The sequence below is a fragment of the Myotis brandtii genome, unplaced genomic scaffold (assembly GCF_000412655.1).
Source record: "Myotis brandtii unplaced genomic scaffold, ASM41265v1 scaffold1042, whole genome shotgun sequence".
Lineage (NCBI taxonomy): Eukaryota > Metazoa > Chordata > Mammalia > Chiroptera > Vespertilionidae > Myotis > Myotis brandtii.
Genome location: NW_005353506.1, coordinates 27,526 through 53,503, shown reverse-complemented (window position 1 = coordinate 53,503; position 25,978 = coordinate 27,526). Strand labels below are relative to the sequence as shown.

Here is a 25,978-nt window from a genome sequence, read left to right as displayed (position 1 = left end):
CCCAATGTTCCATCAAAATCAGGGTTTGGAAGGATACTTTGAGGCCCTTAAATATTTTGTGAGTTTTTTCTTAAGGCTAAAATAAGTATCTTCCTTACTTAAAAAAAAAAATTGATTTCAGAGAGGAGGGGAGAGGGAGAGAGAGATAGAAACATCAATGATGAGAGAGAATCATTGATCGGCTGCCTTCTGCACACTCCCAACAGGGAATGGAGCCCACAACCTGGGCAGGTGCCCTTGACTGAAATTGAACCTGGGACCCTTCAGTAAGCAGGCCAATGCTCTATCCACTGAGCCAAACTAGCTAGGGCTCTCCCTTACTTTTTGTTAAAAAATCTTATTTGACCCCCTATTGCTAGGTATGAGTGACAGGCAAGCACCTTCCCACATCACCCAGACCCTACTGGGCATGCGTCCATTGTCCAGTCCCTTTCCCCTGCAATATGCAGGAATCAGACCTGGAGAGTGTTAACCTGCAGCTTTCTAGCAAAGCTGTACAAATGTCATGCCTTTAGTATCTGGCCTTCCCTTTACTCCTTTCCTGTTATTAATTAATAGCCAGGTTATTAGAACAGTATTACTATGAACTGAATGCATCCACCACTCAGCACTTCATGTAAGTCGGTATGAAAAGATAGAGGTGGACAGTATGCCAGATATTGAAATGAGTGGCAGGTATTTCAAGGAATCTTTAACACTTAAAAACTTTAATTACAAAACAGATTCTTTCCTTGAAAAGAAATGGGGTTCTCGAGTCATGCCCTCACTGAGTGGTTGCAGTCACTAGGAACTGCATTTAGCAGCTCAAGTATCTATAAAGGCAGATATGCTGCAGGGAATGAAATCAGAGACTGAGCTGGTAAGTCCCATCCCCTCATCATCATGTAAGTTCTGTTGCCAAGTCATGACTCCATCTCAGAAGACCTGTTTTTTGGAAGGAGAGAACAAGGTGGCAACCGAAATTCACACTTAAAGTACGAAGTGCGACTAACACTCAAATGTGGAATCTTCAGATGGTCCCTCTTGCTAGCAAGGGTATTTCTCAGTTGCATAAAACCCTGGACACTTACAAAGGGCTGCTGGCAAGTGCAGCAGTGGTGGTGGGAGCCTCTTCTGCCTCTGCAGCAGTGCTAAGGATGTCCAACTGCTGGCTTAGGCCCGAGTGGACATCAGTCAGATATCCCCTGAGGGCTCCCGGACTGTGAAAGGATGCAGGCCCGGCTGAGGGACCCCTCCCCCCCCCCGCCAAGTGCATGAATTTTGTGCTCAGGCCTCTAGTTGTTGATATAAGAAACATCCAAACCTGTAGAGAATTTTTATGAGTTTATTTGAGCCAAACTGACAATTGCTGAAAGCAAAAATCTCAACAAATACTCTGGAGAATGGCAGTTTTTCAGCTTATCCTATCTAATAAAAGACAAAAGGGTAATTGACTATACCTTCGCTACGCTTCCCATTGGATAATCAGGGTGATATGCAAATTAACCGCCAACCAGGATGGCGGCCAGCAGCCACGCAGCTGAGCGAGCAGGAACCAGGCCTCTATCCTATATAGTAAAAGGGTAATATGCAAACTGACCCTAACAGCAGAAAGACTGGGAATGACTGGTCACTATGACACACACTGACCACCAAGGGGCAGACGCTCAATGCAGGAGCTGCCCCCTGGTGGTCAGTGAGCTCCCACATGGGGGAGCTCTGCTCAGCCACAAGCCAGGCTGATGGCTGCCAGTATAGCAGTGGTGGTGGGAGCCTCTCCTGCCTCCCCAGCAGCGCTAAGGATGTCCGACTGCAGCTTAGGTCTGCTCCCTGCTGGCAAGTGGACATCCCCTGAGGGCTGCTGGGCTGCCAGAGGGATGTCTGATTGCCATCTTAGGCCCAATCCCTCGGGGAGCAGGGCTAAGCCAGCAGGTGGTCATCCCCCGAGGGGTCCCAGACTGCGAGAGGGCACAGGCCAGGCTGAGGGACTCCCCCCCCCACCCCCGTGCACAAATTTTTGTGCACTGGGCCTCTAGTTTTATATATTAGAGTCAAAGGAAGGGGCAGGGCGTAAGGAGGGTTACATGAAATCCATTGGTGGTAGATTAGGGAAGCGGGAGCAAGCAAAGCAGGGAAATCGCTGGGATTAGATAAAGAGTAAAACAAGAGAGATGCATACTTCTTTTACATTGGTGGGTTCAGGATAGTCAATAATTAACATTCAGAGCACCATAGAAATGGTTTTAGGGGAACAAGATAACCATGAGCAGTTCTGTGGTCTCTTGCTCTGAGGGGTCTGTAAAAGGAGAGTACTCTGACATTATCAAGGTTTGTTTTCTTAGATGCAAAATGACAATAGACAGGCTCAGTTAAGGTAAAGACTGACCTTTGATGAAGAAGCTACAGGCCTAGGATGTGACTACCCATCATGACCTGCTTTTTAGTTAGGAAGTTTTATGTTCAAACCATCCTATTTGGTTAGTTTGGTATCTGAGTTTTACGGCCTTCCATGCTGGCCTCCCCAGGGCTTGTCAGATTTAGTATGTGGCCCCTTTTTTGTCTACATGATAAAATGATTTTTTCCACGCCTAGGATGTGACTACCCATCATGACCTGCTTTTTAGCTAGGAAGTTTTATGTTCAAACCATCTTATTTGGTTAGTTTTGGTATCTGAGTTTTATGGCCTTCCATGCTGGCCTCCCCGGAGCTTGTCAGCTTTAGTATGTGGCCCCTTTTTTTGTCTACATGATAAAATGATTTTTTCCATCCCTCAGACCACAGGTACTGATAAGGTGTTAGCAAGTGGTTTCACAATTTGTTACCCTTGGTGGGTGTGTGGCCTAGAGGCACTGCGGGCTATTTTGACCCATCTGTTCTCAGCTTGCACATTATCCTTTCCTGTTGTGCTGAGAGAGCCAAGTAGGACCTCACTGTATTGGGCTTACTTGGTTTTCACCAAACTTAAGCAGGAGTCAATGTTTTTCTCCCTCAAAAATCCGTGTCCAGATACTGGCCATTGCATTTTTCAAAAGCCATTTGGTTACTCATAACCCTGGAATGCTGACTTGATTATAACAGTAAATGGAGCTAACAGAGCAGAAAGAAATGTTCAAAACAGATTAAAACCATAGGCTTTGAAATGTTCCATATCCCAAGAATTTGCTAAAAGCACATTTTTAAAATCTCTGATCACCAGACCAGTTCTCTTTCCCCTAAAGTTTAGTCATATGCTGTAATCGAATGAACCACACCCAGAAATTCTTTCCAACTTTCCCTCTTTTGAAGAGTCATATGTTAACCGTTGGTGTTATTTGTGAAAGCCTAAAGTGCCTTTCTGTTGTTCGGGTCGTGGAAACACTGGCTGGTTTTTCTTCAGTCTCTGAGAAAGGAGCCCGAACCGGCATAAAGCAGAAAAGGAAATCCACTCCCTGGTGCAATAAACCTAGACAATTGCTTGATGTGGGCAGTTAGTTCCCTCTGGTCCCTGTGATGGTCTTTTGTGAGCCCAGCCCAGGAAGAGGGGAAGCAGAAGTGGTTGTGTTTATTCTTATGGAGGCTTCTAGGCCTAGCCAACTCACATCCGTTTTGTTTGTATTCTCAAGGGGACCCATGGGCAGGGAAAACAAAGAATATTTTGCCAATGTGCAAGTTTTCTTTGTTAGAACTAAACCCTGGTACCCGATGTTCTCTCCAAATACGTGCTGCCTATTGGGCTTGGATGATTAGGAGCACATGCTGTCAGTTTCATGCTCTGAGCACGGCGCCCAGGGCGAGGGGGCAGGGAAATCTTCAGAAACAAGAAGCAGTGTTGCTCCTTGCATTTGCATATGTGGACGTGGAAAGGGCCACACAGGGCTCTTCCTGAAGTCCTGCTTTGGATGGGTCGGAGCGGGCCACACAAACACAGCTCCTCCTCATGAAAATAAGCATGAAGCTGTCAGTGCTTCATTCCTTTGCGATTACAGTCCTTGCGCTCAGGCCTCTGTGCAACAGCAGTTTCATTCATTTTGGTCTTTCCCGCATGACTGGGGGAATTAATTGGACAAAGAAATCATTATAGATTCAAATCACATACTCCCCCAAAGTAGGCTTGTTGTTCTTACTCTCTCTCCCCAGAGAACACTTGAGAGTTTTCCCTATCAGTCAACAGCTTCCATGAGGGTGGGCAAGGGCAGGGGGCCCCAGGGATGGGGGAGAGTAACTGGAGGTGGAAAGCAGCACAGATCTTACTGAACACTGCTTTCCTGGTTCCCATCCCGAGCATAGGATTATGAGCATACATGTGGGAGAGGGAAGGACCCAAACACTAATATGCTTGAAAACTGTTGTCCAAAATTGTCTTTCTTCCACAAATTTAAGTTTCTCAAGACCTGATGGTAGGGGATTAATATCTTCTTTAAAAAATTTTTTATTTATTTTAAAGTTGAAAATGCTACCACTTATTCCTTTAGCCCAATGTATCAATGCACAAACATGGTAAATATAAAAAAGAGAATCATATGATAAACTCAGAAACAGCCTCTGATTGTAAATTCTGTCAGTTTTCTTATAAGAGGTCATCTTATCTCTCTGAAATTAAGGGAAACTGCCTCATTTTCTTTTTTGTTACTCAAAATCCAGAGCATCCTGTTCAGTGATGTTTTATCCAGTTTCATAAATTTCCAATATTTTATTCTCGGCAATCATTTTCTTTTTTTATAGGTATGTATTTATTGCCATTTTGTTATTCATATTTTTGACATCCCCTCGCCCCCTTCTTCTTAAAGAAGACCCTTGATCATTTCATGTAATATTGAATTGGTGGTGATGAACTCCTTTAGCTTTTTCTTATCTGAGAAGCTCTTTATCTGTTCTTCGATTCTAAATGACAGCTTTGCTAGGTAGAGTAATCTTGGGTGTAGGACCTGGCTTTTCATCACTTTGAATATTTCTTACCACTCCCTCTGGCCTGTAAAGTTTCAGCTGACAGTCTTATGGGTAAGACTGCAAAGGTAACTAACTCCTTTTCACTTGCTGCTTTTAAGATTCTCTGTGCATTTAACCTTTTGCATTTTAATTATGATGTGCCTTGGTGCGGGCCTCTTTGGGTTCACATTGTTTTGAGAGATTCTGCACTTCCCAGAAAGTACATCTATTTCCTTCACCAAGTTAGGGAAGTTTCCTACCATTATATTTTCAAATAGTTTTTCTTGCTCTTTCTCTTCTGCTATTGGCACCCCATGATGTGAATGTGGGTACACTTGAAGTTATCCCAGAAGCTCCTCACACTATCCTCTTTTTTTTTTTTTTTTGCTGTTCTGAGTGGGTGTTTTTTGCTTCCTTATGTTCCAAATTGCTGATTTGATTCTCGGCTTTATCTTCTCTACTGCTGATTCCCTGTAAATTTTCTTCATTTCAGTTAGTGTATTCTTCATGTCTGACTGTTTCTTTTTCATGGTTTCCATGTCCTTTTTATACTGTTGAAGCTCTCACTAAGTACCTTCAGCATCCTTATAACCATTGTTTTGAACTCTATATCAATTAGTTTGCTTTTCTCCATTTCATTTAGTTCCTTATCTTATTCTTTCACTTGGGAGCTATTTCTTTGTCTCCTCATTTGGGTTGCTTCCCTGTGTTTGTTTTTATGTATGTGGTAGAGCTACTACATCTCCCAGGCTTGGCAGAGCCTAATGTAGTAGGTGTCCTATAGGGTCCAATGGTACAGCTTCTCATTCAACTGAGCTGGGCACTCCAGGTGCATGTCCCACCTCCCCTGCCCCCCCCCGCCTCCCTCCCCTGTGTGGACTGTGTGGTTGTAGTTGAGCCTTGATTGCTGTTGGCAGCTAAATGGAAGGGATTTACCCTCAGGTTGAGTGGATGCAAGGACTGGCTGGGACCACTGTGAAAGATCAGCTGTACAGGCCCCCAGCCCCGCACAGAGCAGGACTTACTTCAGCAGAGCTCTAGGGCCCATTGAGCCTGCCCCTTGAGTGTGTCACTAGTGGAGGTGGTTGGGTGTTGCTTCAATGGGGTCTGAAGCTATCTACCAGGTGCACTGGTTCTGCAGCCTCCTGGGAGGTGCAGGTCAAGGTCAGCCAACACCTGTGTTCTGCCCAGGGCCTCCTGGCATGAGCTACAAAGTGATCTGCAGATGACTGCTATTGTGCTGGACTTGTGGGTGCCCAGGAGAGGCCAAGCTACAAACCAAGGCCAGCTGCTGCTAGTGCTGGGCCTGGGGCTACTTAGCAAGTGTCAAGGGACACACCAAAGACAGATACTGTTGTTTGAGAGATTTTAGGAGAGTGTGAAGCATGAGCCACGACAGGCCATTTGTATGGAAAGCCAGTGAAAACAGCTTGGGTAGACCTGAAAGTTGGTGGGCTGGGGGTTTCAGGGAGTTACCAGGGTGGAGCTAACAGTATGGGCAGGTTGATGGAGTCTCAGATGCAGAACAAACTAGTCCCACACCCATGTGTGTCAGATAAAAATAGGGAGAGAGCTTCGCTGGTGTGGCTCAGTGGATTGAGCATTGACCAGCTCTGTCAGGGGAAGGCTAATGAAAGGAACAATGGCCTTTGCCAGCACTTCTGCCTGGGAGGAAGCTGCCCCTCCAGTCCTCATTCTGATGCCAGACAATTCAGTTCCTCTTCATATGTCCCTGGTGCCTTTTGAGCTGCTGCCCCAGTGCTGGAGCTCAGAGCAAATGAGTCCAAGTGCGAACCCTTTAACAGGAACACCTGGGACTCTAGAAGCCCTCTGTCTCACTCAGCCCAATCCCTGTTACAGCCAGAGGTTATGGTCTTCTCTTCCTGGCACTGGAACCCTGGGCTGGGGGCCTGGTGTGGGCCTGGAACCCCTTGCTCCTTAGTAGCTGAGATATCCCTCCCTATTTTTAAATTTTTTTTAATTGATTTTTTAGAGATAGGGAGAGAGAGAGAGAGAGAGATAGTAGCTGAGATATCCCTCCCTATTTTTAAATTTTTTTAATTGATTTTTTAGAGATAGGGGGAGAGAGAGAGAGAGAGAGAGAGAGAGAAACACTGATGTGAGAGGAACATCCATCAGCTGCCTCCTGCATGCCCCTACTGGGGATCAAGCCGCCAACCCAGGCATGAGCCCTGACTGGGAATTGAAATGGTGATCTCTTGGTGCATGGGTTGATGCTCAATCCATTGAGCCACACTGGCCAGGCTCGCTCTCCCTTTTTTATCTGACACATGTTGGTGTGGGACCAGTTTGTTCCACATCTCCACCCCTCCTACCAGTCTCAATGTTGCTTCTTCTTTATATGCTTAGTTGCAGGATTCTGTTCAGTTAGATTTCAGATGATTCTGATAGATGGTTGTTCTGTAGTTTCGTTGTAATTTTGATGTGGTTATGAAAGAATATGAGTACTGCATTTACCTATGCCACCATCTTGACTGGAAGCCTATTTTATTTTACTTAAAAAATGTTTTTTAAATCCTCACCCAAGGATATGTTATTGATTTGACAGAGAGGAAGTGGGGAGAGAGAGAGAGAGAGACATCAATGTGAGAGAGAAACATTGATTGATTACCTCCTGTATGTGCCCAGATTGGGTATGGAATCACAACCTAAGTATGTGCCCTGACCCAAAATCAAACCTGCAAGATTTTGGTGTACAGGACGATGCTCCAACTGACTGAGCCACCTGGCTAGGGCCTTAATTTTATTTTTTAATATCTTCTGTTTGATTATCTTCCCCACCCCCCTCCATGCAACACATACACCGGATAAGCAGGATCCACTGGTGTGTGAGGTGTCCTGGAGGCCTGGCCTGGGCTGGACTAGACTTGCTTGCGAGATGCTGGATGTGAGACCAAAGGGTTACTTGCTGGGGGGAATGCATCAGTGGGATGTTAGAGCCCAGTCAGATAGACAGTTGCAAATTGGAGGAGCCTAGGTCTGAGGACAACTGAGATAAATCTAGGGGAAACCATCCAGAGACTGAGGCCGAGCACAGGGCAGTTCCTGAGCAAAGTTGGATGCTCTCGGTCATATTCCTGAGCGTGGGCATGCTGGAAAGGGGAAGGATTCCTTTCCCGAGGATACCATAGAACACACTATACAGGTTATATTCTCACTCCTTCTGATGAGATCGGCATGTCAGGGTGGTATAGCCGTAGACTCACTCCTTCTGAAGAAGCAGAAATATTAATTAAATGCCTAATCTTATAAAATATTCAGATTATAAAGTGGAAAATCCTAAAAATATAACTGGGAGATCAATAGCCTTCAATGAACTTGATTTTCACCAACAAGATGGCTTTAAAGTACGTAGAAGAGTTAGAAAATCAGACTTGATTCTGCATTACCAGCAATGCCTCTGCCAAAGAAAGCAGGAAATCCTTTGAAGACATGAAAAAGAGGAAGAGGGGAGGTAGGGGACACTCTGGAATCATCGATCCAGTTCAGCTCTGCAATTCCGACTGATAAAATAAGCAAGCATTTCGTGGGTGGTGCAACTTGTGAGTTCCCAGGGCAGAGGGAGTGCCTTTGAAAATCCAGCTCAAGTTTACAGTTCATCCCCACCCAGGGAGGCCGAGACTGCAATTTCTAGTGATAATAAAGTTCAAGAGCTGGTGGAAAAGTGAGTCATGGAGGGCTGTATTTGCTCAAATATCTCTCCTAATTTAAGTCCTTTTTTTTACTGCATCCTATCCTAGATCTATGGAGGCCCCGATTTCCACTCTCCCAGAATAGCCCAGCTGTGTACCCGGAGGTCACCTGAGAATCCCATGCAGGTCTCCAGCACAGGACATGAGCTCGCCATCCGATTTAAGACTGACAGCGTGATCAGTGGGAGAGGCTTCAATGTCTCATGGCAAGCTGTCCCTGGAGGTGAGTGAACCAAAGAGGAATCTCAAAGTACTGAAGCCTAGCCCTTGTGAACTTTGATGAAATGATTGGAGAGAGGTATGAAGGCTCCACCCTGACAACTCTGTGACTTCCCTAGTGGTGAATACTACTTGGGCATATACTCTTCCCTAAAAAATGGGATAGAGTTTAACTTCTGAAGAGTCACGGTGCATGTGAAAACAAGGAACATATGTGAATCAATGGTGAGAGCGGGAGTGGGTGACTGGTTAGATTCACTTCCTCTCTAAGGACTTGTGCCTGTTCACCAGCCTTAAGCTGGGAAGCAGCAAAGTGGTAAATTTCTTCATGCCACAGTTTAGACCTTTGCATTCTTGGCAAATGTTAAAACTGTAAATGTTAAATTTGTGAATTCCAAGGAATTACCAGGGGTTAGATAGTGACATTCTGCCCCAAAACTTAGGCAGTCTGAATAAGTTACCTGTTGCAGATTGTTTAACTAAAAACTTAATGCACAAAATATTTTAGCAGATGTTAACCTGTACAACTACTCATATTATCTGCATTTATTGAATGCTTACCATGTGCCAGGTACTTTACTATTCTATAAGACTCATCTCATTTCCACCCTGGGAGGGTAGTTCATTTCTTACACTCATCGTAGTAAAGAGGAAATCAAAGCATAGAGAAGTTAGTGACTTCGAGAAAGTGCCAAAGCAAAAATGTAACCTCAAGTTACCTTAGGGCCCCACTTTTGTAACTCTTAAGGTAATATAACAAGTATATCTCATGTTTCCTGAAGTCAATAATGTATGAATCCTATATAATAAAAGCCTAGGTGGTGTTACATGCAACACCATCACAAGATGGCTGCCACAAGATGGCAGGCAGGGAAGGGCAGTTGTGGGCGATCAGGCCTGCAGGGGAGGGCAGTTGGGGGCAAGTAGGCTTGCAGGGGAAGGTAGTTAGGTGCAACCAGGCCTGCAGGGGAGAATAGTTAGGGACAACCAGGCCAGCAGGAGAGGGCAATTGGGGCGACCAGGCCAGCAAGGGAGGGCAGTTGGGGGCAATCGGGCCAGCAGGGATCGGGCCTAACCCAGCAGTCGGACATCCCCCAAGGGGTCCCAGATTGGAGAGGGTGCAGGCTGGGTTGAGGGACACCCCCCCACCCCGCATGAATTTCGTACACCAGGCGTCTAGTTTAATTATAATTATAAATATATATTATTTAGATTACCCAAAAATGATTTGCAGTTATTAGAAAACTAGAGGCCCCTTGGCCTGGCCTGTGGGGATCAGATCGAAACCAGTTCTCCAACATCTCCCGAGGGGTCCCAGATTGCGAGAGGGTGGTTCTCTGGTGATGCACCCCAGAAACTGGCTCCCTCCTCTCTGGTTCCTGGTGAGTCACCTGAGAACCCCAGCTGCCAAGTCATTTCAGCTCAGCAGCTCCTGCATTGAGCATCTGCCCCCTGGTGGTCATTGCACGTCATAGCTACCAGTCAGACGGTTGCTTAGGCTTTTATATATATAGATAATACTGATTTTTCAATTATTGGTTTGTATCATTATCAATCTAAGAAATAATGGGTCATAGAGGTGGACATTGATGGGTATTTGATAATAACATAAGAATAAAAAACTCAATAAATGTACCAGGTCCAAAATACTAATTTTGTTTATTGTTTACACTATTACAGATGTTTCCCATTTTCACCCACTTTGCCCACCTCCACCCAACCCCCCAGCCCCTCTCCCCTGGCTTTCATCACACGTGAAAATGGTGTTTTCTGTGTTCATGGGCTATGCATATGTAATTTAAAAGGCAGATATTAAATTATTTATAAAAGCATACATTACTGAAGTAATCAAATTTCTTGGAAGGAGATGTGTTATTCTTACAGTTTGCTATATTTTTAGAGAACCATGACAAGGCATTTTATAGCTTTATGAAAACATGATTTCATTTGCACGTACTTTTCAGTATTTTTTTAAAAAAATATTTTTATTGATTTTTAGAGAGAGAGGAAGGGAGAGGGGTAGAAAGATAGAAACATCCATAAGAGAGAAACATCATGGATCGGCTGCCTCCTGCATGGCACCCCCTGGGGATAGAGCCACAACTTGGGCATGTGCCCTGACCAGAAATGGAACTGGCGACCTATTGGTACCTGGGTTGATGCTCAACTGCTTAGCCACACTGGCCAGGCAACTTTTCAGTATTTTTAAAATAACTTTTGGCATTAGTATAAAATATTTGAAGTATTTTCTTAGTTGTTCTTATTTGTTTTGTTTGGATGAATGAATTAATAGTGGATATTCATGTCTAAAATGTTTAGCATAGACTACATAAAAGTGGTAGTCAAAGTATCTCCTCATTATGGGGTAAAGTTTTATGTATCAGGGTTTCTTCTCATTAATGAATTGGGTTTTCTACTTGCAGGTTGTGGTGGGATTTTCCAGGCTCCCAGTGGAGAGATTCATTCTCCAAATTACCCCAGTCCTTATAGAAGTAACACTGACTGTTCCTGGGTCATTCGAGCGGAAAGAAATCACCGTGTTCTCTTGAACTTCACTGACTTTGATCTTGAACCTCAGGACTCTTGTATTATAGTAAGTGACACAAATTTCAAGCCTTGTCTAGAGGCAAACCTGGGTCAAAACATTGCCATATGAGCATATTTTGCAAATATATTAGTTATGAGTGTTTTGGACATCAAATCATAGGAAACTTACCAATTAGCAACTTAAAATATGAAGACATTTATTTTTTACCTACATACAAACCAGGAGATAGATAATCTCAGGGTTGTTTAGAACTTCAATTTCTGCTCTACCATTCTTAGTGTGTTGGCTTTTTGTTATGTTACCTCATGGAGCAGACCATCCAACCTTGGGAGAAGGTAGGGAGGGGGAGTTAGAGATCAATCAAAGGACTTATATGCATGCATATTAGCATGACCAATGGACACAGACACTGGGGCAGTGGGAGCTTGCCCTTGGGGATGGGAGTGGCCGGGTGTGTGTGTGTGGGAGGGGGGTTAATCGGGGGAAAAGGAGACATGTAATACTATTACTATAAACAATTTTAAAAAAATGACTTCAGCAATTCCAAACATTTTTTTAATGAGTTCAAATCTGAGAAAAGGGAGAAGAAATAGTTAGTTGTTTCCATTTTGTATTTTTTTCATCAAAAAGGAAAAATTTTTCATAGAAGCCCTTTAACATATCATTGTCCAAAATTGGCTGCAATAAAGGTTAGGAAAGTATAGTGGAATGGAAGGATGAATTTATCATAAGCACTTTAAATCAATTATTTTTAAGCCTCTGGGGGGGGGGTTCTGACAGGGTTCTACTTTTCTTGAGATCAAGATATTTGAACAAATGTGGCTGATAAGAAAGAATATATTGGGAGAATGGGGTGAGAGGGAAGGGATATGGCCATTAGTTGTTTAGATGACAGATAGGTTCTCTTACTGCCGACACCTGTACCTAATGCTATATGCTTAATGTGTGAGTAAGTGAGATTGAATTTTGAGATTTTCTTTTTGGTTTTAATTTATTTTTAACAAAAGGTTTTCCACCTCTTATTTTGTATTTTGTAACACTTTATTCAAATACCAACCAGATTCTCCTAGCTAATGGATATTTCTATTTTAGTTTCCTGACAAATTCTTATACAAACTCCAACTGACTACCTTTCAAATTTAACTTAAGAAAAATCAAAATTGTTTTAGATTTTTCAAAGTAGTCCAGTCTAATGGTATAATTGTAAGTATTATTTTATAAGATTAAATCATTAATGTACTTAAAAGTTCAGTTGAATTATGATTACATATTAACCTTCTAAATGAGTCTTCAGAATCTAAATTAGCAAAGCATTATACAAACTTAAGGTTTAGGATATCTACTTTCTGTAATGGTAACTTACACCAACTCTCCTGAAAAAGACAATTTAAAAACTTTGGATGATATTTAAAAACATCTTCCTAAGTGCAAGAAAGACCTCCCAAGTAATGTGAAATTTCTGAGTTAATGTCAGAGAGAGACCTGAGCCTAGTACTGGGACTGCTTTTGCCTATAGGGCATTTGCTGATCCAGAAGCGGGTAGCAACACTACTGAGAGCCTCTCAGGACAAAGAGGAGCGAAGTTCCAGTCCAGACCCTGAATAGGTTGGAGGCCCTGGTAAACCATCCTAAATCCTAGGTAAAATGAGAGTAAAACAGCCTTCATAGAGGCTGCTTCTTAGCTTCAAGTCACCTGAGTGACCATGGAATAATGATGGGAACCCTGTACTGCTAATGCATTTAAGCATTGGACATCCAGTAATTTAAGGGAGATAAATATCATCCTACATCTCATTTCTACCCATAATTTTTCATATACAATAGCCAGTATACCATCATATATATGAGATGATAATATAACATAAATGTGATACAACATTAATAACAGGTCACCTGAGTGACCATGGAATAATGATGGGAACCCTGTACTGCTAATGCATTTAAGCATTGGACATCCAGTAATTTAAGGGAGATAAATATCATCCTACATCTCATTTCTACCCATAATTTTTCATATACAATAGCCAGTATACCATCATATATATGAGATGATAATATAACATAAATGCGATACAACATTAATAACAGTGGAAACAATACACTGATATGCCAGATACTAAAATTACCAGACACAAGTTGGTAAACAACTATAGTTACTAAGCTTAGGGAAGTAAAGGTAAAACTTAAAACTTTTAGCAAGGGCTGCAAACAATAAAAAGTAGCATTGAAAGAAAGAAAAGGAATTAACTGAACATTTATAAGTGGATAAATACAGTAGCTGAAATTAAATTCTCAGTGGAAGGTTTTTATTGCATATTAGATAAATTTTTTGCATATTAGACAGAGATGAAGATAGAAATAGTGAACTGAAAGGTAAATCAGAAAAACCTATCTGGCAAAAAGTATGGATAAGCAAAAGGATAAAAAATGCAGAGGAGAGGTAATGACACACAGAGGGTAGAGTTAAGAAGATATAACATACATTTAATTGTAATTCCAGAAGGAAAAGAGAAAAAAATGGAGCAGAATCAATATTTGAAGAGCTAATGACTAAGACTTTTCTAAAACTGATGAAAGACATCAATAAGACAAAAACAAGGATTCTAAGGAACCCAAACAGCCAAGCAGAATAAATAGAAATACATACTTATTAACAAACAAACAAAAACACTTAAAGATAAAGAAAAAAATGTTACATTCAGCCCGGGGAGTGGGTGGGTGGGAGAACAGATTACCTTTAAGGAAGGGGCAGACTCAGTGTTGACTTTGCAGTTGGGATAATTAGAAGCAAAAATGACAATGGATGGTATTTTCAGTTTGAGGAAAGAAAATAATTACAAACCAGGAACTTTGCACTCTCTGAAACAGCCTGAAAAGATGACGGCAAAATCCAGCATTGAAGCAGAAGAGGGGCCTTCAAAAGAAGTGTGAATGGGCCAGAGACACACTGTCTACCTCGTAGTTTTGCCTGCTGTGGGCATTTCTCCATCACTGTTCCCTCCCTTTGTATGGTGCCAAGTACAGTTTCTTAAAGTCCATAAACCATAGAATTCAACGTACAATGGTGTGGGACTAAAACAAGACCTAGGTCAAAGGCACACCCAGCATGGATGCATCATTTCCCTCCCGTGGTCATGAGTAGGCTTTCCCCCTACCTGAGATACAAATACACAGCCTGGCTTTTCTATTAGCCACTGCCTTATCTCAGCATGCAGCTGGGCTTGACTTAAACTGAAATAGGAGGGAACAGATCGGAGGAAGTGAAACCTCAAATATGATCGGGTCATAGGCATGGAGATTGGAAAATAAGCCCAAAGACAGGTGCTGGGAAGAGTCCAGTCTGGCAGATAAGGTAAAAACCAAAAGGTATTAGTCCAAACAAGTTGTTGGAATCAGAAAGTTCTGTATGAAGTAGTTGGAGTGTCCCTGCCAGTGGGCAGATGGGGCGTTCAGAAGCTAATGCCACCAAGCACTTGGGTAACCCACTGATATACCAAGTGAATTACCCCAGCAGTCCCGTGGTTAGGAAATCTACCTCTGTGGTGGAGGGGACCTGAACTGAGTCTGGGTTTTGCCACTTTCTAGCTGGGAGAAAGCTAATCATTCCACTTCAGTTTCCTTAACTAGGAAATGGGGGTAGTAATAACGTCTGTGTCCGATTTGTTGTTGGGGTATTTGAAATTACGCACGTGACCTGCCTGTCACATAGAAAGTTCTACTCCCATAATCGTAATGACGCTGATGAAGAGTGCCCTCAGAGGCATGTTCAAGCAGCACCGAGAAGGGGAAGATGTCCTGAGCTCCCAGAAGGGGCAGTGGCCTTCGGAGCCAGGACCTCCCACCTGTGATCCTGGGCCTCAAGGTCTTCGGTAAAAGAAGAAACTGTTTATGAATCTTTGTCACAGCACAGTGCCGAGCATTTAGTGTACCTAGGACTCAATGAATTATAATAATAATCAGGAGAAAACAAGAGTGACTCATTTAGGCCTGGAAACCAGAGAAAGTTTCACACTGAAGATTCATTCCCTGGGAGAATTGTGGTAGCGGGGCCAGGAGAGGAAGCTGTAGGGAGAGAATGAGGGCAGTTGTGCACAGAGGTGTGAACACGCACAGACGTTTGGGAATGGGAAAGGAGAGCGCTGTACTTGGAGTGAGCTATGTGTTGGAGAACATGTAGAGACCACGGGACTATAGAAGACGCCAAATTGGACAAACTCTTATATGCTCTGTGAAGAATGTGAAATGAAAGCTTTCTATAAAACAGAGGAGTAATACACTCAAACCCATATTTTACAATGATAACAGACAGTTGTTACAACACCGTTGGCAGAGAAAGACGGTATAAAGGCTGTTTCGGAAGCTATGAAACCGTGGGCAGTGGCCTTGGGGATGGAGAAAAAAGCCATATTGAATAACTCTTAGAATGAAATTAGAGGCTAATTCCGTGGTGGAGGGTGGGCTGGGAGATAAGAGGTAGAAGAGTTTAGACTATTCTCTTGAAGAATAGTTAATGGTGATGCCATTAACTAACTGAGTAAAAGGACAGACTACTGAGTTTGGAACCCTTACGGAGTTCAACACGTGAATTCAGTGCTCCGGATGGGGTGTGAGATGGACATACCTATTTGAGGATAAGTTCTGTATATTTGGATGGTTATTAACACCACAGAGGTAGGTGTGTCCACTTATAGGAGAATTTTGTAAAGACAAAAGGGCCAAGTAAACTCTGGGAAACAGTTAGGGGCCGATGAAGGAACAGAGGAGAAGGAGACCGAGGAAGGGCACTCAGAGAGCGTGGGTAGCATAGGTTGAAACGAAACCATTGGATTTGGTCTTTGATGACCTTGTAAGGACCAAGATGGTGTGTGTGGTAGTGGAAGACTCCAGACCTTCACTCTTTCCCAGAATGATGGAAGTGAATGATTTAGAGGGAAGGAAAGATCAATGGGAAGTTATCTTTTTAAATATGGAGAGGAGTAAGCATATCAAAAAAGCAAGATGCTGGTGGAAAAGGAGCAGCTGAATGTAAGAGGTAAATGGAATAACTGATGAAGGCATGTTATCAGGACAAAGACCTAGAGAAGAAACAGATTGATCCTATTCATTTCATGCTTTTAGAATGAGAAACTGGAACACACACCAACCATAAGCTATTTTTTTACTTGCAAATGTATTTATTGAAAATTATATAAATCATATGCAAACTAAATCATTTCTGTTTTTATAATTTATAAATCACCCTTATGAAAATATAAAGAAATGTGAAAAAGGACTATTCAGGTAAATTGTGGCAGAGACCTGTATGGTTGCCAAGTGGACACAATTATGGAGATGGGAGGTGGGCGGAGGTTTGGAACCAGGCAGGCAATGTCCTGGCGAGGCTGGAGGCTTGGCTCCAACTTACAGTTAGTTGTCCAGGGCTTCATGAAGGCAGGCATTGAGGCACCAGCCATCTATCCTTTACAGCTCGATGGACACTGGATGTGAAACTTAACTTACTGTCCAATATCTTACACAATATCTCTGCAGTTTCAGTTCATACCAAGCCAGTCATTCATTCTGGAGACATGCAAGTTAATTTCATGGTCCTGTCGCTTATACAGAGTCACCGGCAAAGAGAAAAATATTCAGCTACCAATGATGTTCCCAGATAATGTTTGTGTTCATGGAATGTTTAATAGACCTCAAGTGTACTGTTTAATACTGAGGCGAATTGTGCGTGGATGAGACCAGTCATCATGTGTGTTTTTCCCCCACACTCCCATAACAATTTGGATTGTCAGAAGCAGAAATATTAATTTTAACAGTCATTATTGTTAATAATCATAAACACATAGATACATAGAATGTTAAAGTTGGAAAATGAGAGATTAGAAATAATTTACTGTCATTTCCTTATTTTTAAAAAAAGAAAACTGATGTTCAGATGGGTCAGCATCAATACAAGGTAGAAATTAATAGTAGGATCAGCACCAAAATGCAAGCAAGTCTAAAGTAAGAATAAGTATTTTGGTAAAATATAAAAATTATAGCCTATACAGGGAACTGAATGGCAGAATAAAAGACAAGTAGGAAAATAGGGAGAGAAAATAAAATTAGGGTTACTTTAGAACATTGCGAATTCTCTTACAGATAGGCCCAACATGAGGAAAAGTGTTAGGTTTTAACTATGCAGTGGACAGTGTCTCTGCTCTGAAGTGGGGTGGTCTGTGTCCCATCTGTCCATTCCGTCTTTGGTGTCAACTAAGTTCTGGGCACCAGGCACTAGTGTCTGGGGTTGGCCCCACCACTCACTCTCTCATGGCCTGGGGACCTTAGAGTGCTCGCTCACTTATAAAATCGAGTGCCTGGGGAACCCAAGCAGAAAGAAGAGAAGCTAGGGAAGAGGATCCTGTTTAAGAGTCGTATTTAGAAAGAGGAGAACACGGTGGGAGTTTGATGGAATGGACACTAAGGGTCAGGCGATGTCAGCAGCGGGTTCATTTCTGAAGTCACAGCCAGACCCGCCCACACTAAACTTCTGGTCACCCCCTGGGGCGCACGTCCACCAGGCGTTGGTTAGAAGAGCAATTCCACCTGCTGTTCGGAGGAGAGCTCCTCCTGTGGTTGGCCTGGTCCCCAGTGATGCCAAGCGGAAGCAGGGTAACCCCACAGGCAGCCCCAAGCTATCACTCTGGTTTTGTGGAACTAAAGGCAAGACTCAGCAAGTGGAAGAAATGAATGAAAAAATTTAAATGGAGCAGTAAAATACACAACTTCCATCTCCTCTGTATAACCCGTAGCGCTCAGCAGACTTTGTATTCCAAAGGCGCCGATCTTTTGATGGATGGCTGAATTAAAGAAAAGGGGCATTTTTGCTGTCTCCACTCTGTGATGAGCAGTGGGAAATTGCAGGTGACACATTTGGGAATGTGCTGTGTAGAGTTCACTTCCTGGCACAATTATTGATAGACATTCTCACTATTTTGAGCCACATGAGAACTTAGATAACATCGCAGACGTGTGTTTTCTAGAATTACAGGTTGCCATAGTGAAAAAAGAGAGACACTGAATCTTCTGACTTCTATTGAAATGGCAATGGCATCATGGGGTCCTAAGGACAAAGCTGGACTTGCACTCAAGTTTCAACGAATTTGGTGATAATGTTTGCTCCGTCCCTTTACAGTGGCCAGTTTCATTAACCCCGGGCTCCTGAATGACACACATTGTGAGCAGTTCTTGCTGAGGCAGCAGTGGGAGCACTGGCGAGGCAGGCCTCTATGGTCAACGTGAAAATGGCTCCATTATGTTCCCTTTCAGGAAGGCTGTTTTAAAGTGACCTCCGACTGACAGTTTAATTGCTTAATTAGAGTCTCTCTTCTGAGCCTCAAATTCACATGGCCCTGCAAGAGCTTATTGATCCCTGGGACACGCTGCCTGTACTTCCCTGTGCGAGCAGGGAGAGAAGTCAGTTCAGCAGCACCAGTGGCCCAGGAGTCTCCAACCTCTGATTTCAGCATCCGCTTTGCTCAGCACAATGGAATGTCTGCCGTGTGAGAACCAGTGAGAAAGAGATAAAAGCAAGCAGACCACAGTCCAGGGCCAGGCTCTCATTTGGAGAAAACACACACTCACTAGGGCTGACCGAGCCTAGAACAAAGAAAGGGCCCAGGATGAGTAGCCGGTTTCTGTCCCGCAGCTTTTTGTACTGATCTAGGAGGAAGAAAGCAAAGGGTCTGGTTAGAACTGAAGAAAACCAGATGCCCCCCAACCCCACCCCAGAGCTGCAGGGTCTGTTTTTACGAACATTGTTTGACGATAAGGTGCAGGGTGGAACAGGGCAAACACAGCCTGCAATTTCCACATTTTGTTTTATTTTTTTAAGACACTACCCAAGACGTGTTTCCTTTTAAAACATTGATCATTTTCAAAACAGATCAAATAGACACGGGAATAATAGAACTCTGGGCTTCAAAGAGACGGTGGAAACAACTCCTCCTTAAATATTTATTGTTTTACAAATAATCCAAGACAGAAATCAATCTCCTCCTCCTCGCCGCCTCCCCCCACTGCCCCCCGCCTTATTTCTTCCCTCTCTCCTTCACTCCTCACCACAGAAAATTTACTTTCCATTTGAAGCTTGAAGTGGGTTTCTGACTATCTCTTTAAAACGTTTGTGACTTACTTTTGATAACCTGCTTAGCCCTTTTGCACTCCAGCTCCAAAGCAGGCACCAGACCCTGCACCAGTACTTTACATCCCAAAGCAAAGAACAATGGAAGGGAGGCCACAGCTCTCAGTCAGTGGACCCCGACTTTGTTTTGTTTTGCTGACAAGTCAGCTCAGAATCTCCTTGCAGGCTTCTTTCGAGAATAAAATGAATTTCTTGGATTTCTTTTTGTATTAACATTGGAGTCACTGCTTAGAACAGCTACAAATTCTTAGACTTGGTAGTCTCTTTTTGTATTAACATTGGAGTCACTGCTTAGAACAGCTGCAAATTCTTAGACTTGGTAATCTGTAAAATTTGAAGACTGAGTGTGATAATGTAGAACAAAGGACCACTAGTGACAATGTCCATGAGGTGAGTGACTACACATTTCACTTGGTACTAATTTCAGGGCAGGGTAGCTGGAAAGTACCACTGACAGGAAACTGATGCTTCCTACTCCCCACCCAAAAGAGAAGCTGTTAGAATGAGTAATATTTTCCTCTCTGTCCTCGCATTTATGACTCTAACAGCTTGGATAATTTCCTGAGGGATTCCCTTCCCTATCACTTGATATTTCCTCTATCATAGAGCAGTTCTCATTCCAAAAATAGAAATTCCATCAGCAGCTATACTACCAAATGTAATGTGTGAAAACATTTAATGGAGTCTCACCCTCAAAAAGGACTTTGTACCCTCATGGGCATGATCTATTCTGTAGCCTAAATATTTTATTCTTCAGCACATTTTTACCCTGATAAGTTTTAAGGCAATCTAAAGCAGTAGACATGTGTTGCAAGGAGATCAACTTGAAGTAAAGAGTAAATATCAGAGTGAAAGCCAAGTTACAGCAGGGGCAAGGTGAGGAAAGAGGCTATGCTGCACCAGAAAGTTAGGCTGAAATTAGAAAAGGACAGGTGTGGATGTATATCTGAATTCAAGAATAGCACTGAGTGTAGGAATCAGGGATATAAGTTTCGGTTTATTATTGGTCCCAGGCACTGCACACTTTGTTACATAGTCTGCTAAACTAGCCATGCTGGGAATCCCATGCATGTTCAGTGGGAGGGAATGCGTGACAGGTGCCAAGCACTCTGAAGTCCACAGGGGCCCCAAAGAAGAATTTCTCAAATGCCACTAAGGATTCTTTATTGTAGGCCTGAATAAGTGAGAGGAGACTTCCATTCTACTTCTAGAGCTCCCATAATTATCTTTCTAGGAGGCCACGGACATCTCACTCAGCTTCGTAGACTCAAACTCTCAATATTCTATCCTCAATGGATGATACTTGATTTTGTCTTTTCAGTTGGTTTAATGATAACTGATCAGATGTCAGAAGGATGGGATCAGATGGATACTGTTTCTACACTACTCAGTGTGTGACTGTGAGCAAGTTAATTACATGTTTTCTGAGCCTCAGTCTTACCAACTGAAAAATAAAATTATAAGAAGGATTGAATTTTAAAAAAAATATTTTTATTGATTTAAGAGGGGAAGAAAGAGGGAGAGAGAGATAGAAACATCAATGATGAAAGAGAATCATTGATTGACTGCCTCCTGCACGCCCCCCAGTGGGGATCGAGCCTGCAACCCAGGCATGTGCCCTTGACTGGAATCGAACCTGGGACCTTTCAGTCCAAAGGCTGACGCTCTATCCACTGAGCCAAACCAGCTAGGGCAGGATTGAATTTTTGAAATGTATTTAAAGCATTTATCACAGTGTCTGGTACAGATAAGTGCTGGCTGCTACTCCTAATATTTCTGTTACCGCTACTACTACTTCTATTACCACTCATACTATTTTAAAGGTCTTAATTTATCTTTTAAAATTTGTGAAACTTAAGGCACACAGAACTACAGAACTGGGTTCATAATCCTCAGTTCATTGCTAATTATCACCATTAGTTTTTAAATAGCTTAATTTTGTTTAATCTTAATGTATTTTTATATCTTAATATATATATATATACTAGAGGTCCAGTGCACAAAATTTGTGCAGGGGCGGGGGGTCCCCTCAGCCCAGCCTGCACCCTCTCGCAATCCGGGAGCCCTCAAGGGATGTCCTCAGGGATCGGGCCTAAACCGGCAGTTGGAGGACATCCCTCTCGCAATCTGGGACCGCTGGCTCCTAACTGCTCGCTTGCCTGCCTGCCTGCCTGCCTGCCTGATCGCCCCTAACCACTCTCCTGCCTGCCTCATTACCCTTAACTGCCTGCCTGCCTGCCTCATTGCCCCTAACTGCCTCTGCCTGCCTGCCTAATCACCCCTAACTACTCGCTTGCCTTCCTGGTCATCCCTAACCACTCTGCCTGCATGCCTCATCGCTCCTAACCACTTGCCTGCCTTCCTGATCACCCCTAACCACTCTGCATGCCTGCCTTTTGCCCCTAACCACTCTCTCTGCCTGCCTCATTGCCTCTAACCACTCACCTGCCTGCCTCATCGCCCTTAACCACTCTACCAGCCTGCCTGATTATCCCTAACTGCTTGTCTGCCTGCCTGATCACCCCTAACCACCTCTGCCTCAGCCCCACAGCCGCAGCTTCACCCGGAAGGGTATCTGGAATGACATCTGGAAGGTCGTTCAGCTGTCCAGTCTAATTAGCATATTACACTTTTATTATTATAGATAATTTTATGCACATATACTTCAAAATCATTTCAGTGAATTTCATCATTTCATAAGTGTGTTATTTTGATACCTTCTAGAATATCCACAAATGAGTTAAGAAGAAAAAAAATAATAGTGCAGAAAATGAAAATAGAAGCATATTCATATATATTTATAGTTTATTTGCATGAAAAGCTCAATGTTGAAGCATTGTCATACCTTGGGAATTGTAAAATATGCTGTGTGTTTTGCTTGTGAATTAAAATAGTTTTTGCTTACTCCAGATTTTAATAATTTTAGCCCACACATTTAGTTGGTTTATTTTCTGCATGAGCAAGATGAAAGTTAATAAAACAAGAAGATAGGAGATTCAGTAGATATATACCCCTTCCCCCCATTTACTCTCCAATAAGCTGAGTGAATATATTCCAGTTCCTAGAAGTGAAAATACAAACATTACTGAGTTCATTTTCCCCCCTCAGTCATGTGCTTTGGACAGTAAGTAATGACTGTTTCAGTAAGGTGATCACAAGTCACTCTGATAGCCTGGGTTTTGATCCTAGAGGAGGGGCTGTGGGCTGAAGTGCTATGTGCACTGCATCCCTATCAGTCCTTGTTCTTTAGTTCTCAAGCAGAGACCAGTGGTTGCTTGTCTTTATTTAGTACAGTTTTTAAAGTATTGGGATGCTCAGCTTTCCTTTTGTATTGCATTTCACATTTTTCCAAAGAACACACTGCACAGTGGCTATTGTTTGAATTGAAGGGGGCACATGAAGCAGGGAGAATTTCTGGCTGCTGTGGTGATTGAGACCAGATGTGATGAGGTCCCACACCAGGACACCAAGAGGAGGCCCTGCAGGGGAGGTGGTGGGAAGGCATCCAAGAGATATACCAGAGAGAGAATGCACAGAACACAGGATCCACTGGACGGGGGGGGGGGGGGGGGGGGGGGGGGGGAGAAGGGAGAGATCTAAAATGGCATTTACTGAGGCAAAAAATAAAAGGAAAGGAGGAATTAGGGGAAGAGGGAGATGACCTCAGTTTGCAATGTTTACTTTCAAAGCTTATGGGACCATACAAGCCATGATGTCTGGAATGCCATTGGATATATGAGCCTGGAGCTTGGAGAGGGGTCTATTTCCATTGCAGATATTGGTCAACTAACAAATACCTTGGAGATCTTAAAACAGAAGCATATCCGTTTGACTTGATACATTCCTGACAGGCAACAAAAGGCAGATTAAGTGGCATTAATACCCATCTGGCTCAGATACTGCAGTACTGTTATGTGAATAGCATTTTGTTATGTCTCTGTATGTGATCATTTACATGTATGGCTGGCTAAACACTAAACACTTAAGCATTTCAAATATATATATGTTATTTTAAAAGTTTACATGCTCCTCATATTACATTTTTAAGATACAGGAAAGAAGAAATAAGAAATTGGTGCCATCCATATATTTCAACACAGAGACAAACTATTAAAAGTTTGGCTTATTTCCTACACAAACATATACATACAAACACACACATGCAGACTTATACACACATAAACATAGATAGTTGAGGAAATAGTGCACATCATTTTGTATCCTGCCGTTATCACTTAGCATTACTTAATACATTTATTCTTAAAAATATTATCTTTGACTATATAATCAATCATATGGACAAACCAGATTCAGTTAGCCATTAGCTTACTATTTTCCACTTAGATAACATTGGGCTTTTTCTTATTATTATAAAAATACCATGAAGAGTGTATTTATATGTGAATCTTAGTCTACATTTCCTATTATTTCTTTTATATAAATTCTCTTTTCTTTTTTAAAAATTTACCTTTATTGTTGAAAGTATTACAGATGCTCCCCTTTCCCCCCATTGACCCCCTTCACCCTACTCCTGCTGTCTGCCCCAGACCTTTACTGCACTGTTGTCCATGTACATGAGTTATGCATATATGCCCATAAGTTCTTTGGTTAATCTCTTTCTGCATGCCACCCCTCATTCTCTTTTCTTTAGAATTAATAATATGAAATTATGAAATATTTTAGGTATATGGTAAAGTACAGTCTACATAATGCATGTAAAGTATATAATGAACAAAAACATCCCACTGTTCAGACTTGCTAAATATTAATATTTTTCCATATTTGTTTCAAATCCTTTTTTTCTCCAAAAGAAACAAATTGCTAAAAAGACAGTGAAGTCCCATGTGTAGCCCACACTGATACCATTTCCTGCCCCCAGTCCTAGAGGAAACCACTTAAGAGAATTTGGGTTTATGATTCTCATGGCTATTTTTTTTATTAAACTATAGTTTACATACAACATTATATGAGTTTCAGGTATAAAGCATAGTTATTCTTACATCTTATACCTTATAATATGATTACCACAATAAGTCTGGTAACTATCTATCACCGTACAAAGTTGTTATGATATTATTGACCATGTTCCCTGTGCTATGCATTACATCCTCAAGACTTATTTATTTCGTAACTGAAGGTTGTACCTCTTATTTCTCCTTCCATTTTTTCACCCACTCCTCCACTCTCCTTTCCTCTGGCAACCTTCAGTTTGTTCTCTGTATCTATGACTCTGTTTCTGTTTTGTTTTTGTTTGTGTGTGTGTGTTTTTCAGATTCCATATTTAAGTGAAATAATACAGTATTTGTCTTTTTCTGTCTGACTTATTTCACTTAGCACAATATCTGCTAGGGCCATCCAGGTTGTCACAAATGGTAAGATTTTACTCTTTTTTATTGTTCAGTATATATATATATCTTCTTTATCCATCTATCAATGGACACCTAGGTTGCTACCATATCTTGCTTATCCTTTACTAGAGGCCTGATGCACGAAATTCGTGCAACAGTAGGCCTTCCTTGCCCTGGCTGCTGGTACTGGCTTCCCTCTGGCACCCAGGACCCAGGCTTCCTTCCAGCCATCGGCAGGCATCCAAGACCCAGGTTTCCTTTTGGCCACTGCAGGCACCTGGGACCCGGGCTTCCCTCTGGCCGCCAGCAGGCACCCAGGACCCAGGCTTCCCTTGCAGCCCCAACTTTGTCCGGAAGGTCACTGGGAAGGATGTCTGGAAGGACATTTGGTCTAATTAGCATATTATACTTTTATTATTATCTACTAGAGGCTCAGTGCATGAGATTCGTGCACGGGGTTGGGGAGGTCCCTCAGCCTGGCCTCCTGCACCCTCTCACAATCCAGGAACCCTCGAGGGATGTCTGACTGCAAGTTTAGGCCCGATCCCACCACCGAATCAGGCCTAAACCGGCAGTCGGACATCCTTCTTGCAATTTGGGACTGCTGACTCCTAAATGCTGGCCTTCCTGCCTGCCTGATCACCCTTAACCACTTGCCTGCCTGCCTCATTACCCCTAATGGCCTCTGCCTCAGCACCCACCTCTGTGGTTTCATCCAGAAGGACATCCGGAATAATGTCTGGAAGGTCGTTCGGTTTTCTGGTCTAATTAACATATTATGCTTTTATTATTATAGATATATAAAAAGCCAGTGACTGGAATGCTATGTGGGCCTCTCTACAGGGTGTGTCATAACACAGAGCTAGCTTCATCAGAGCTAGCAATATAGAATGGAAAAGAGAGTGACAACAGGAGGGAGAGTGCTGGCAGGATGGAAGTGTCCATCTTCCATCACCTAATCATGGAAGTGGCATCCTATTACTTTTGCTTGTCATCTACTTATTAGAAACAAGTCACTAGGACCACTTCCCATGCCAGGGGAGGAGATTGCACAAGAGCACAGATGTGTGGAGCCAGGTCATCAGAAGTTGC

The 25,978-nt window shown here is 42.7% G+C and overlaps 1 protein-coding gene across 1 annotated transcript in view; it reads left to right on the top strand.

The window, feature by feature from the left end:
- Positions 1–25,978, top strand: part of LOC102243297 (cubilin) — a gene marked incomplete at its 3' end in the record, with an annotated part of 182,298 nt that overhangs the window by 129,361 nt on the left and 26,959 nt on the right. Inside the window, exons 30-31 of the mRNA XM_005856727.2 lie at positions 8,647–8,821; positions 11,241–11,410. Of these exons, the coding sequence (XP_005856789.1) occupies positions 8,647–8,821; positions 11,241–11,410 (345 nt within the window). The remainder of the gene's footprint in view (positions 1–8,646; positions 8,822–11,240; positions 11,411–25,978) is intronic.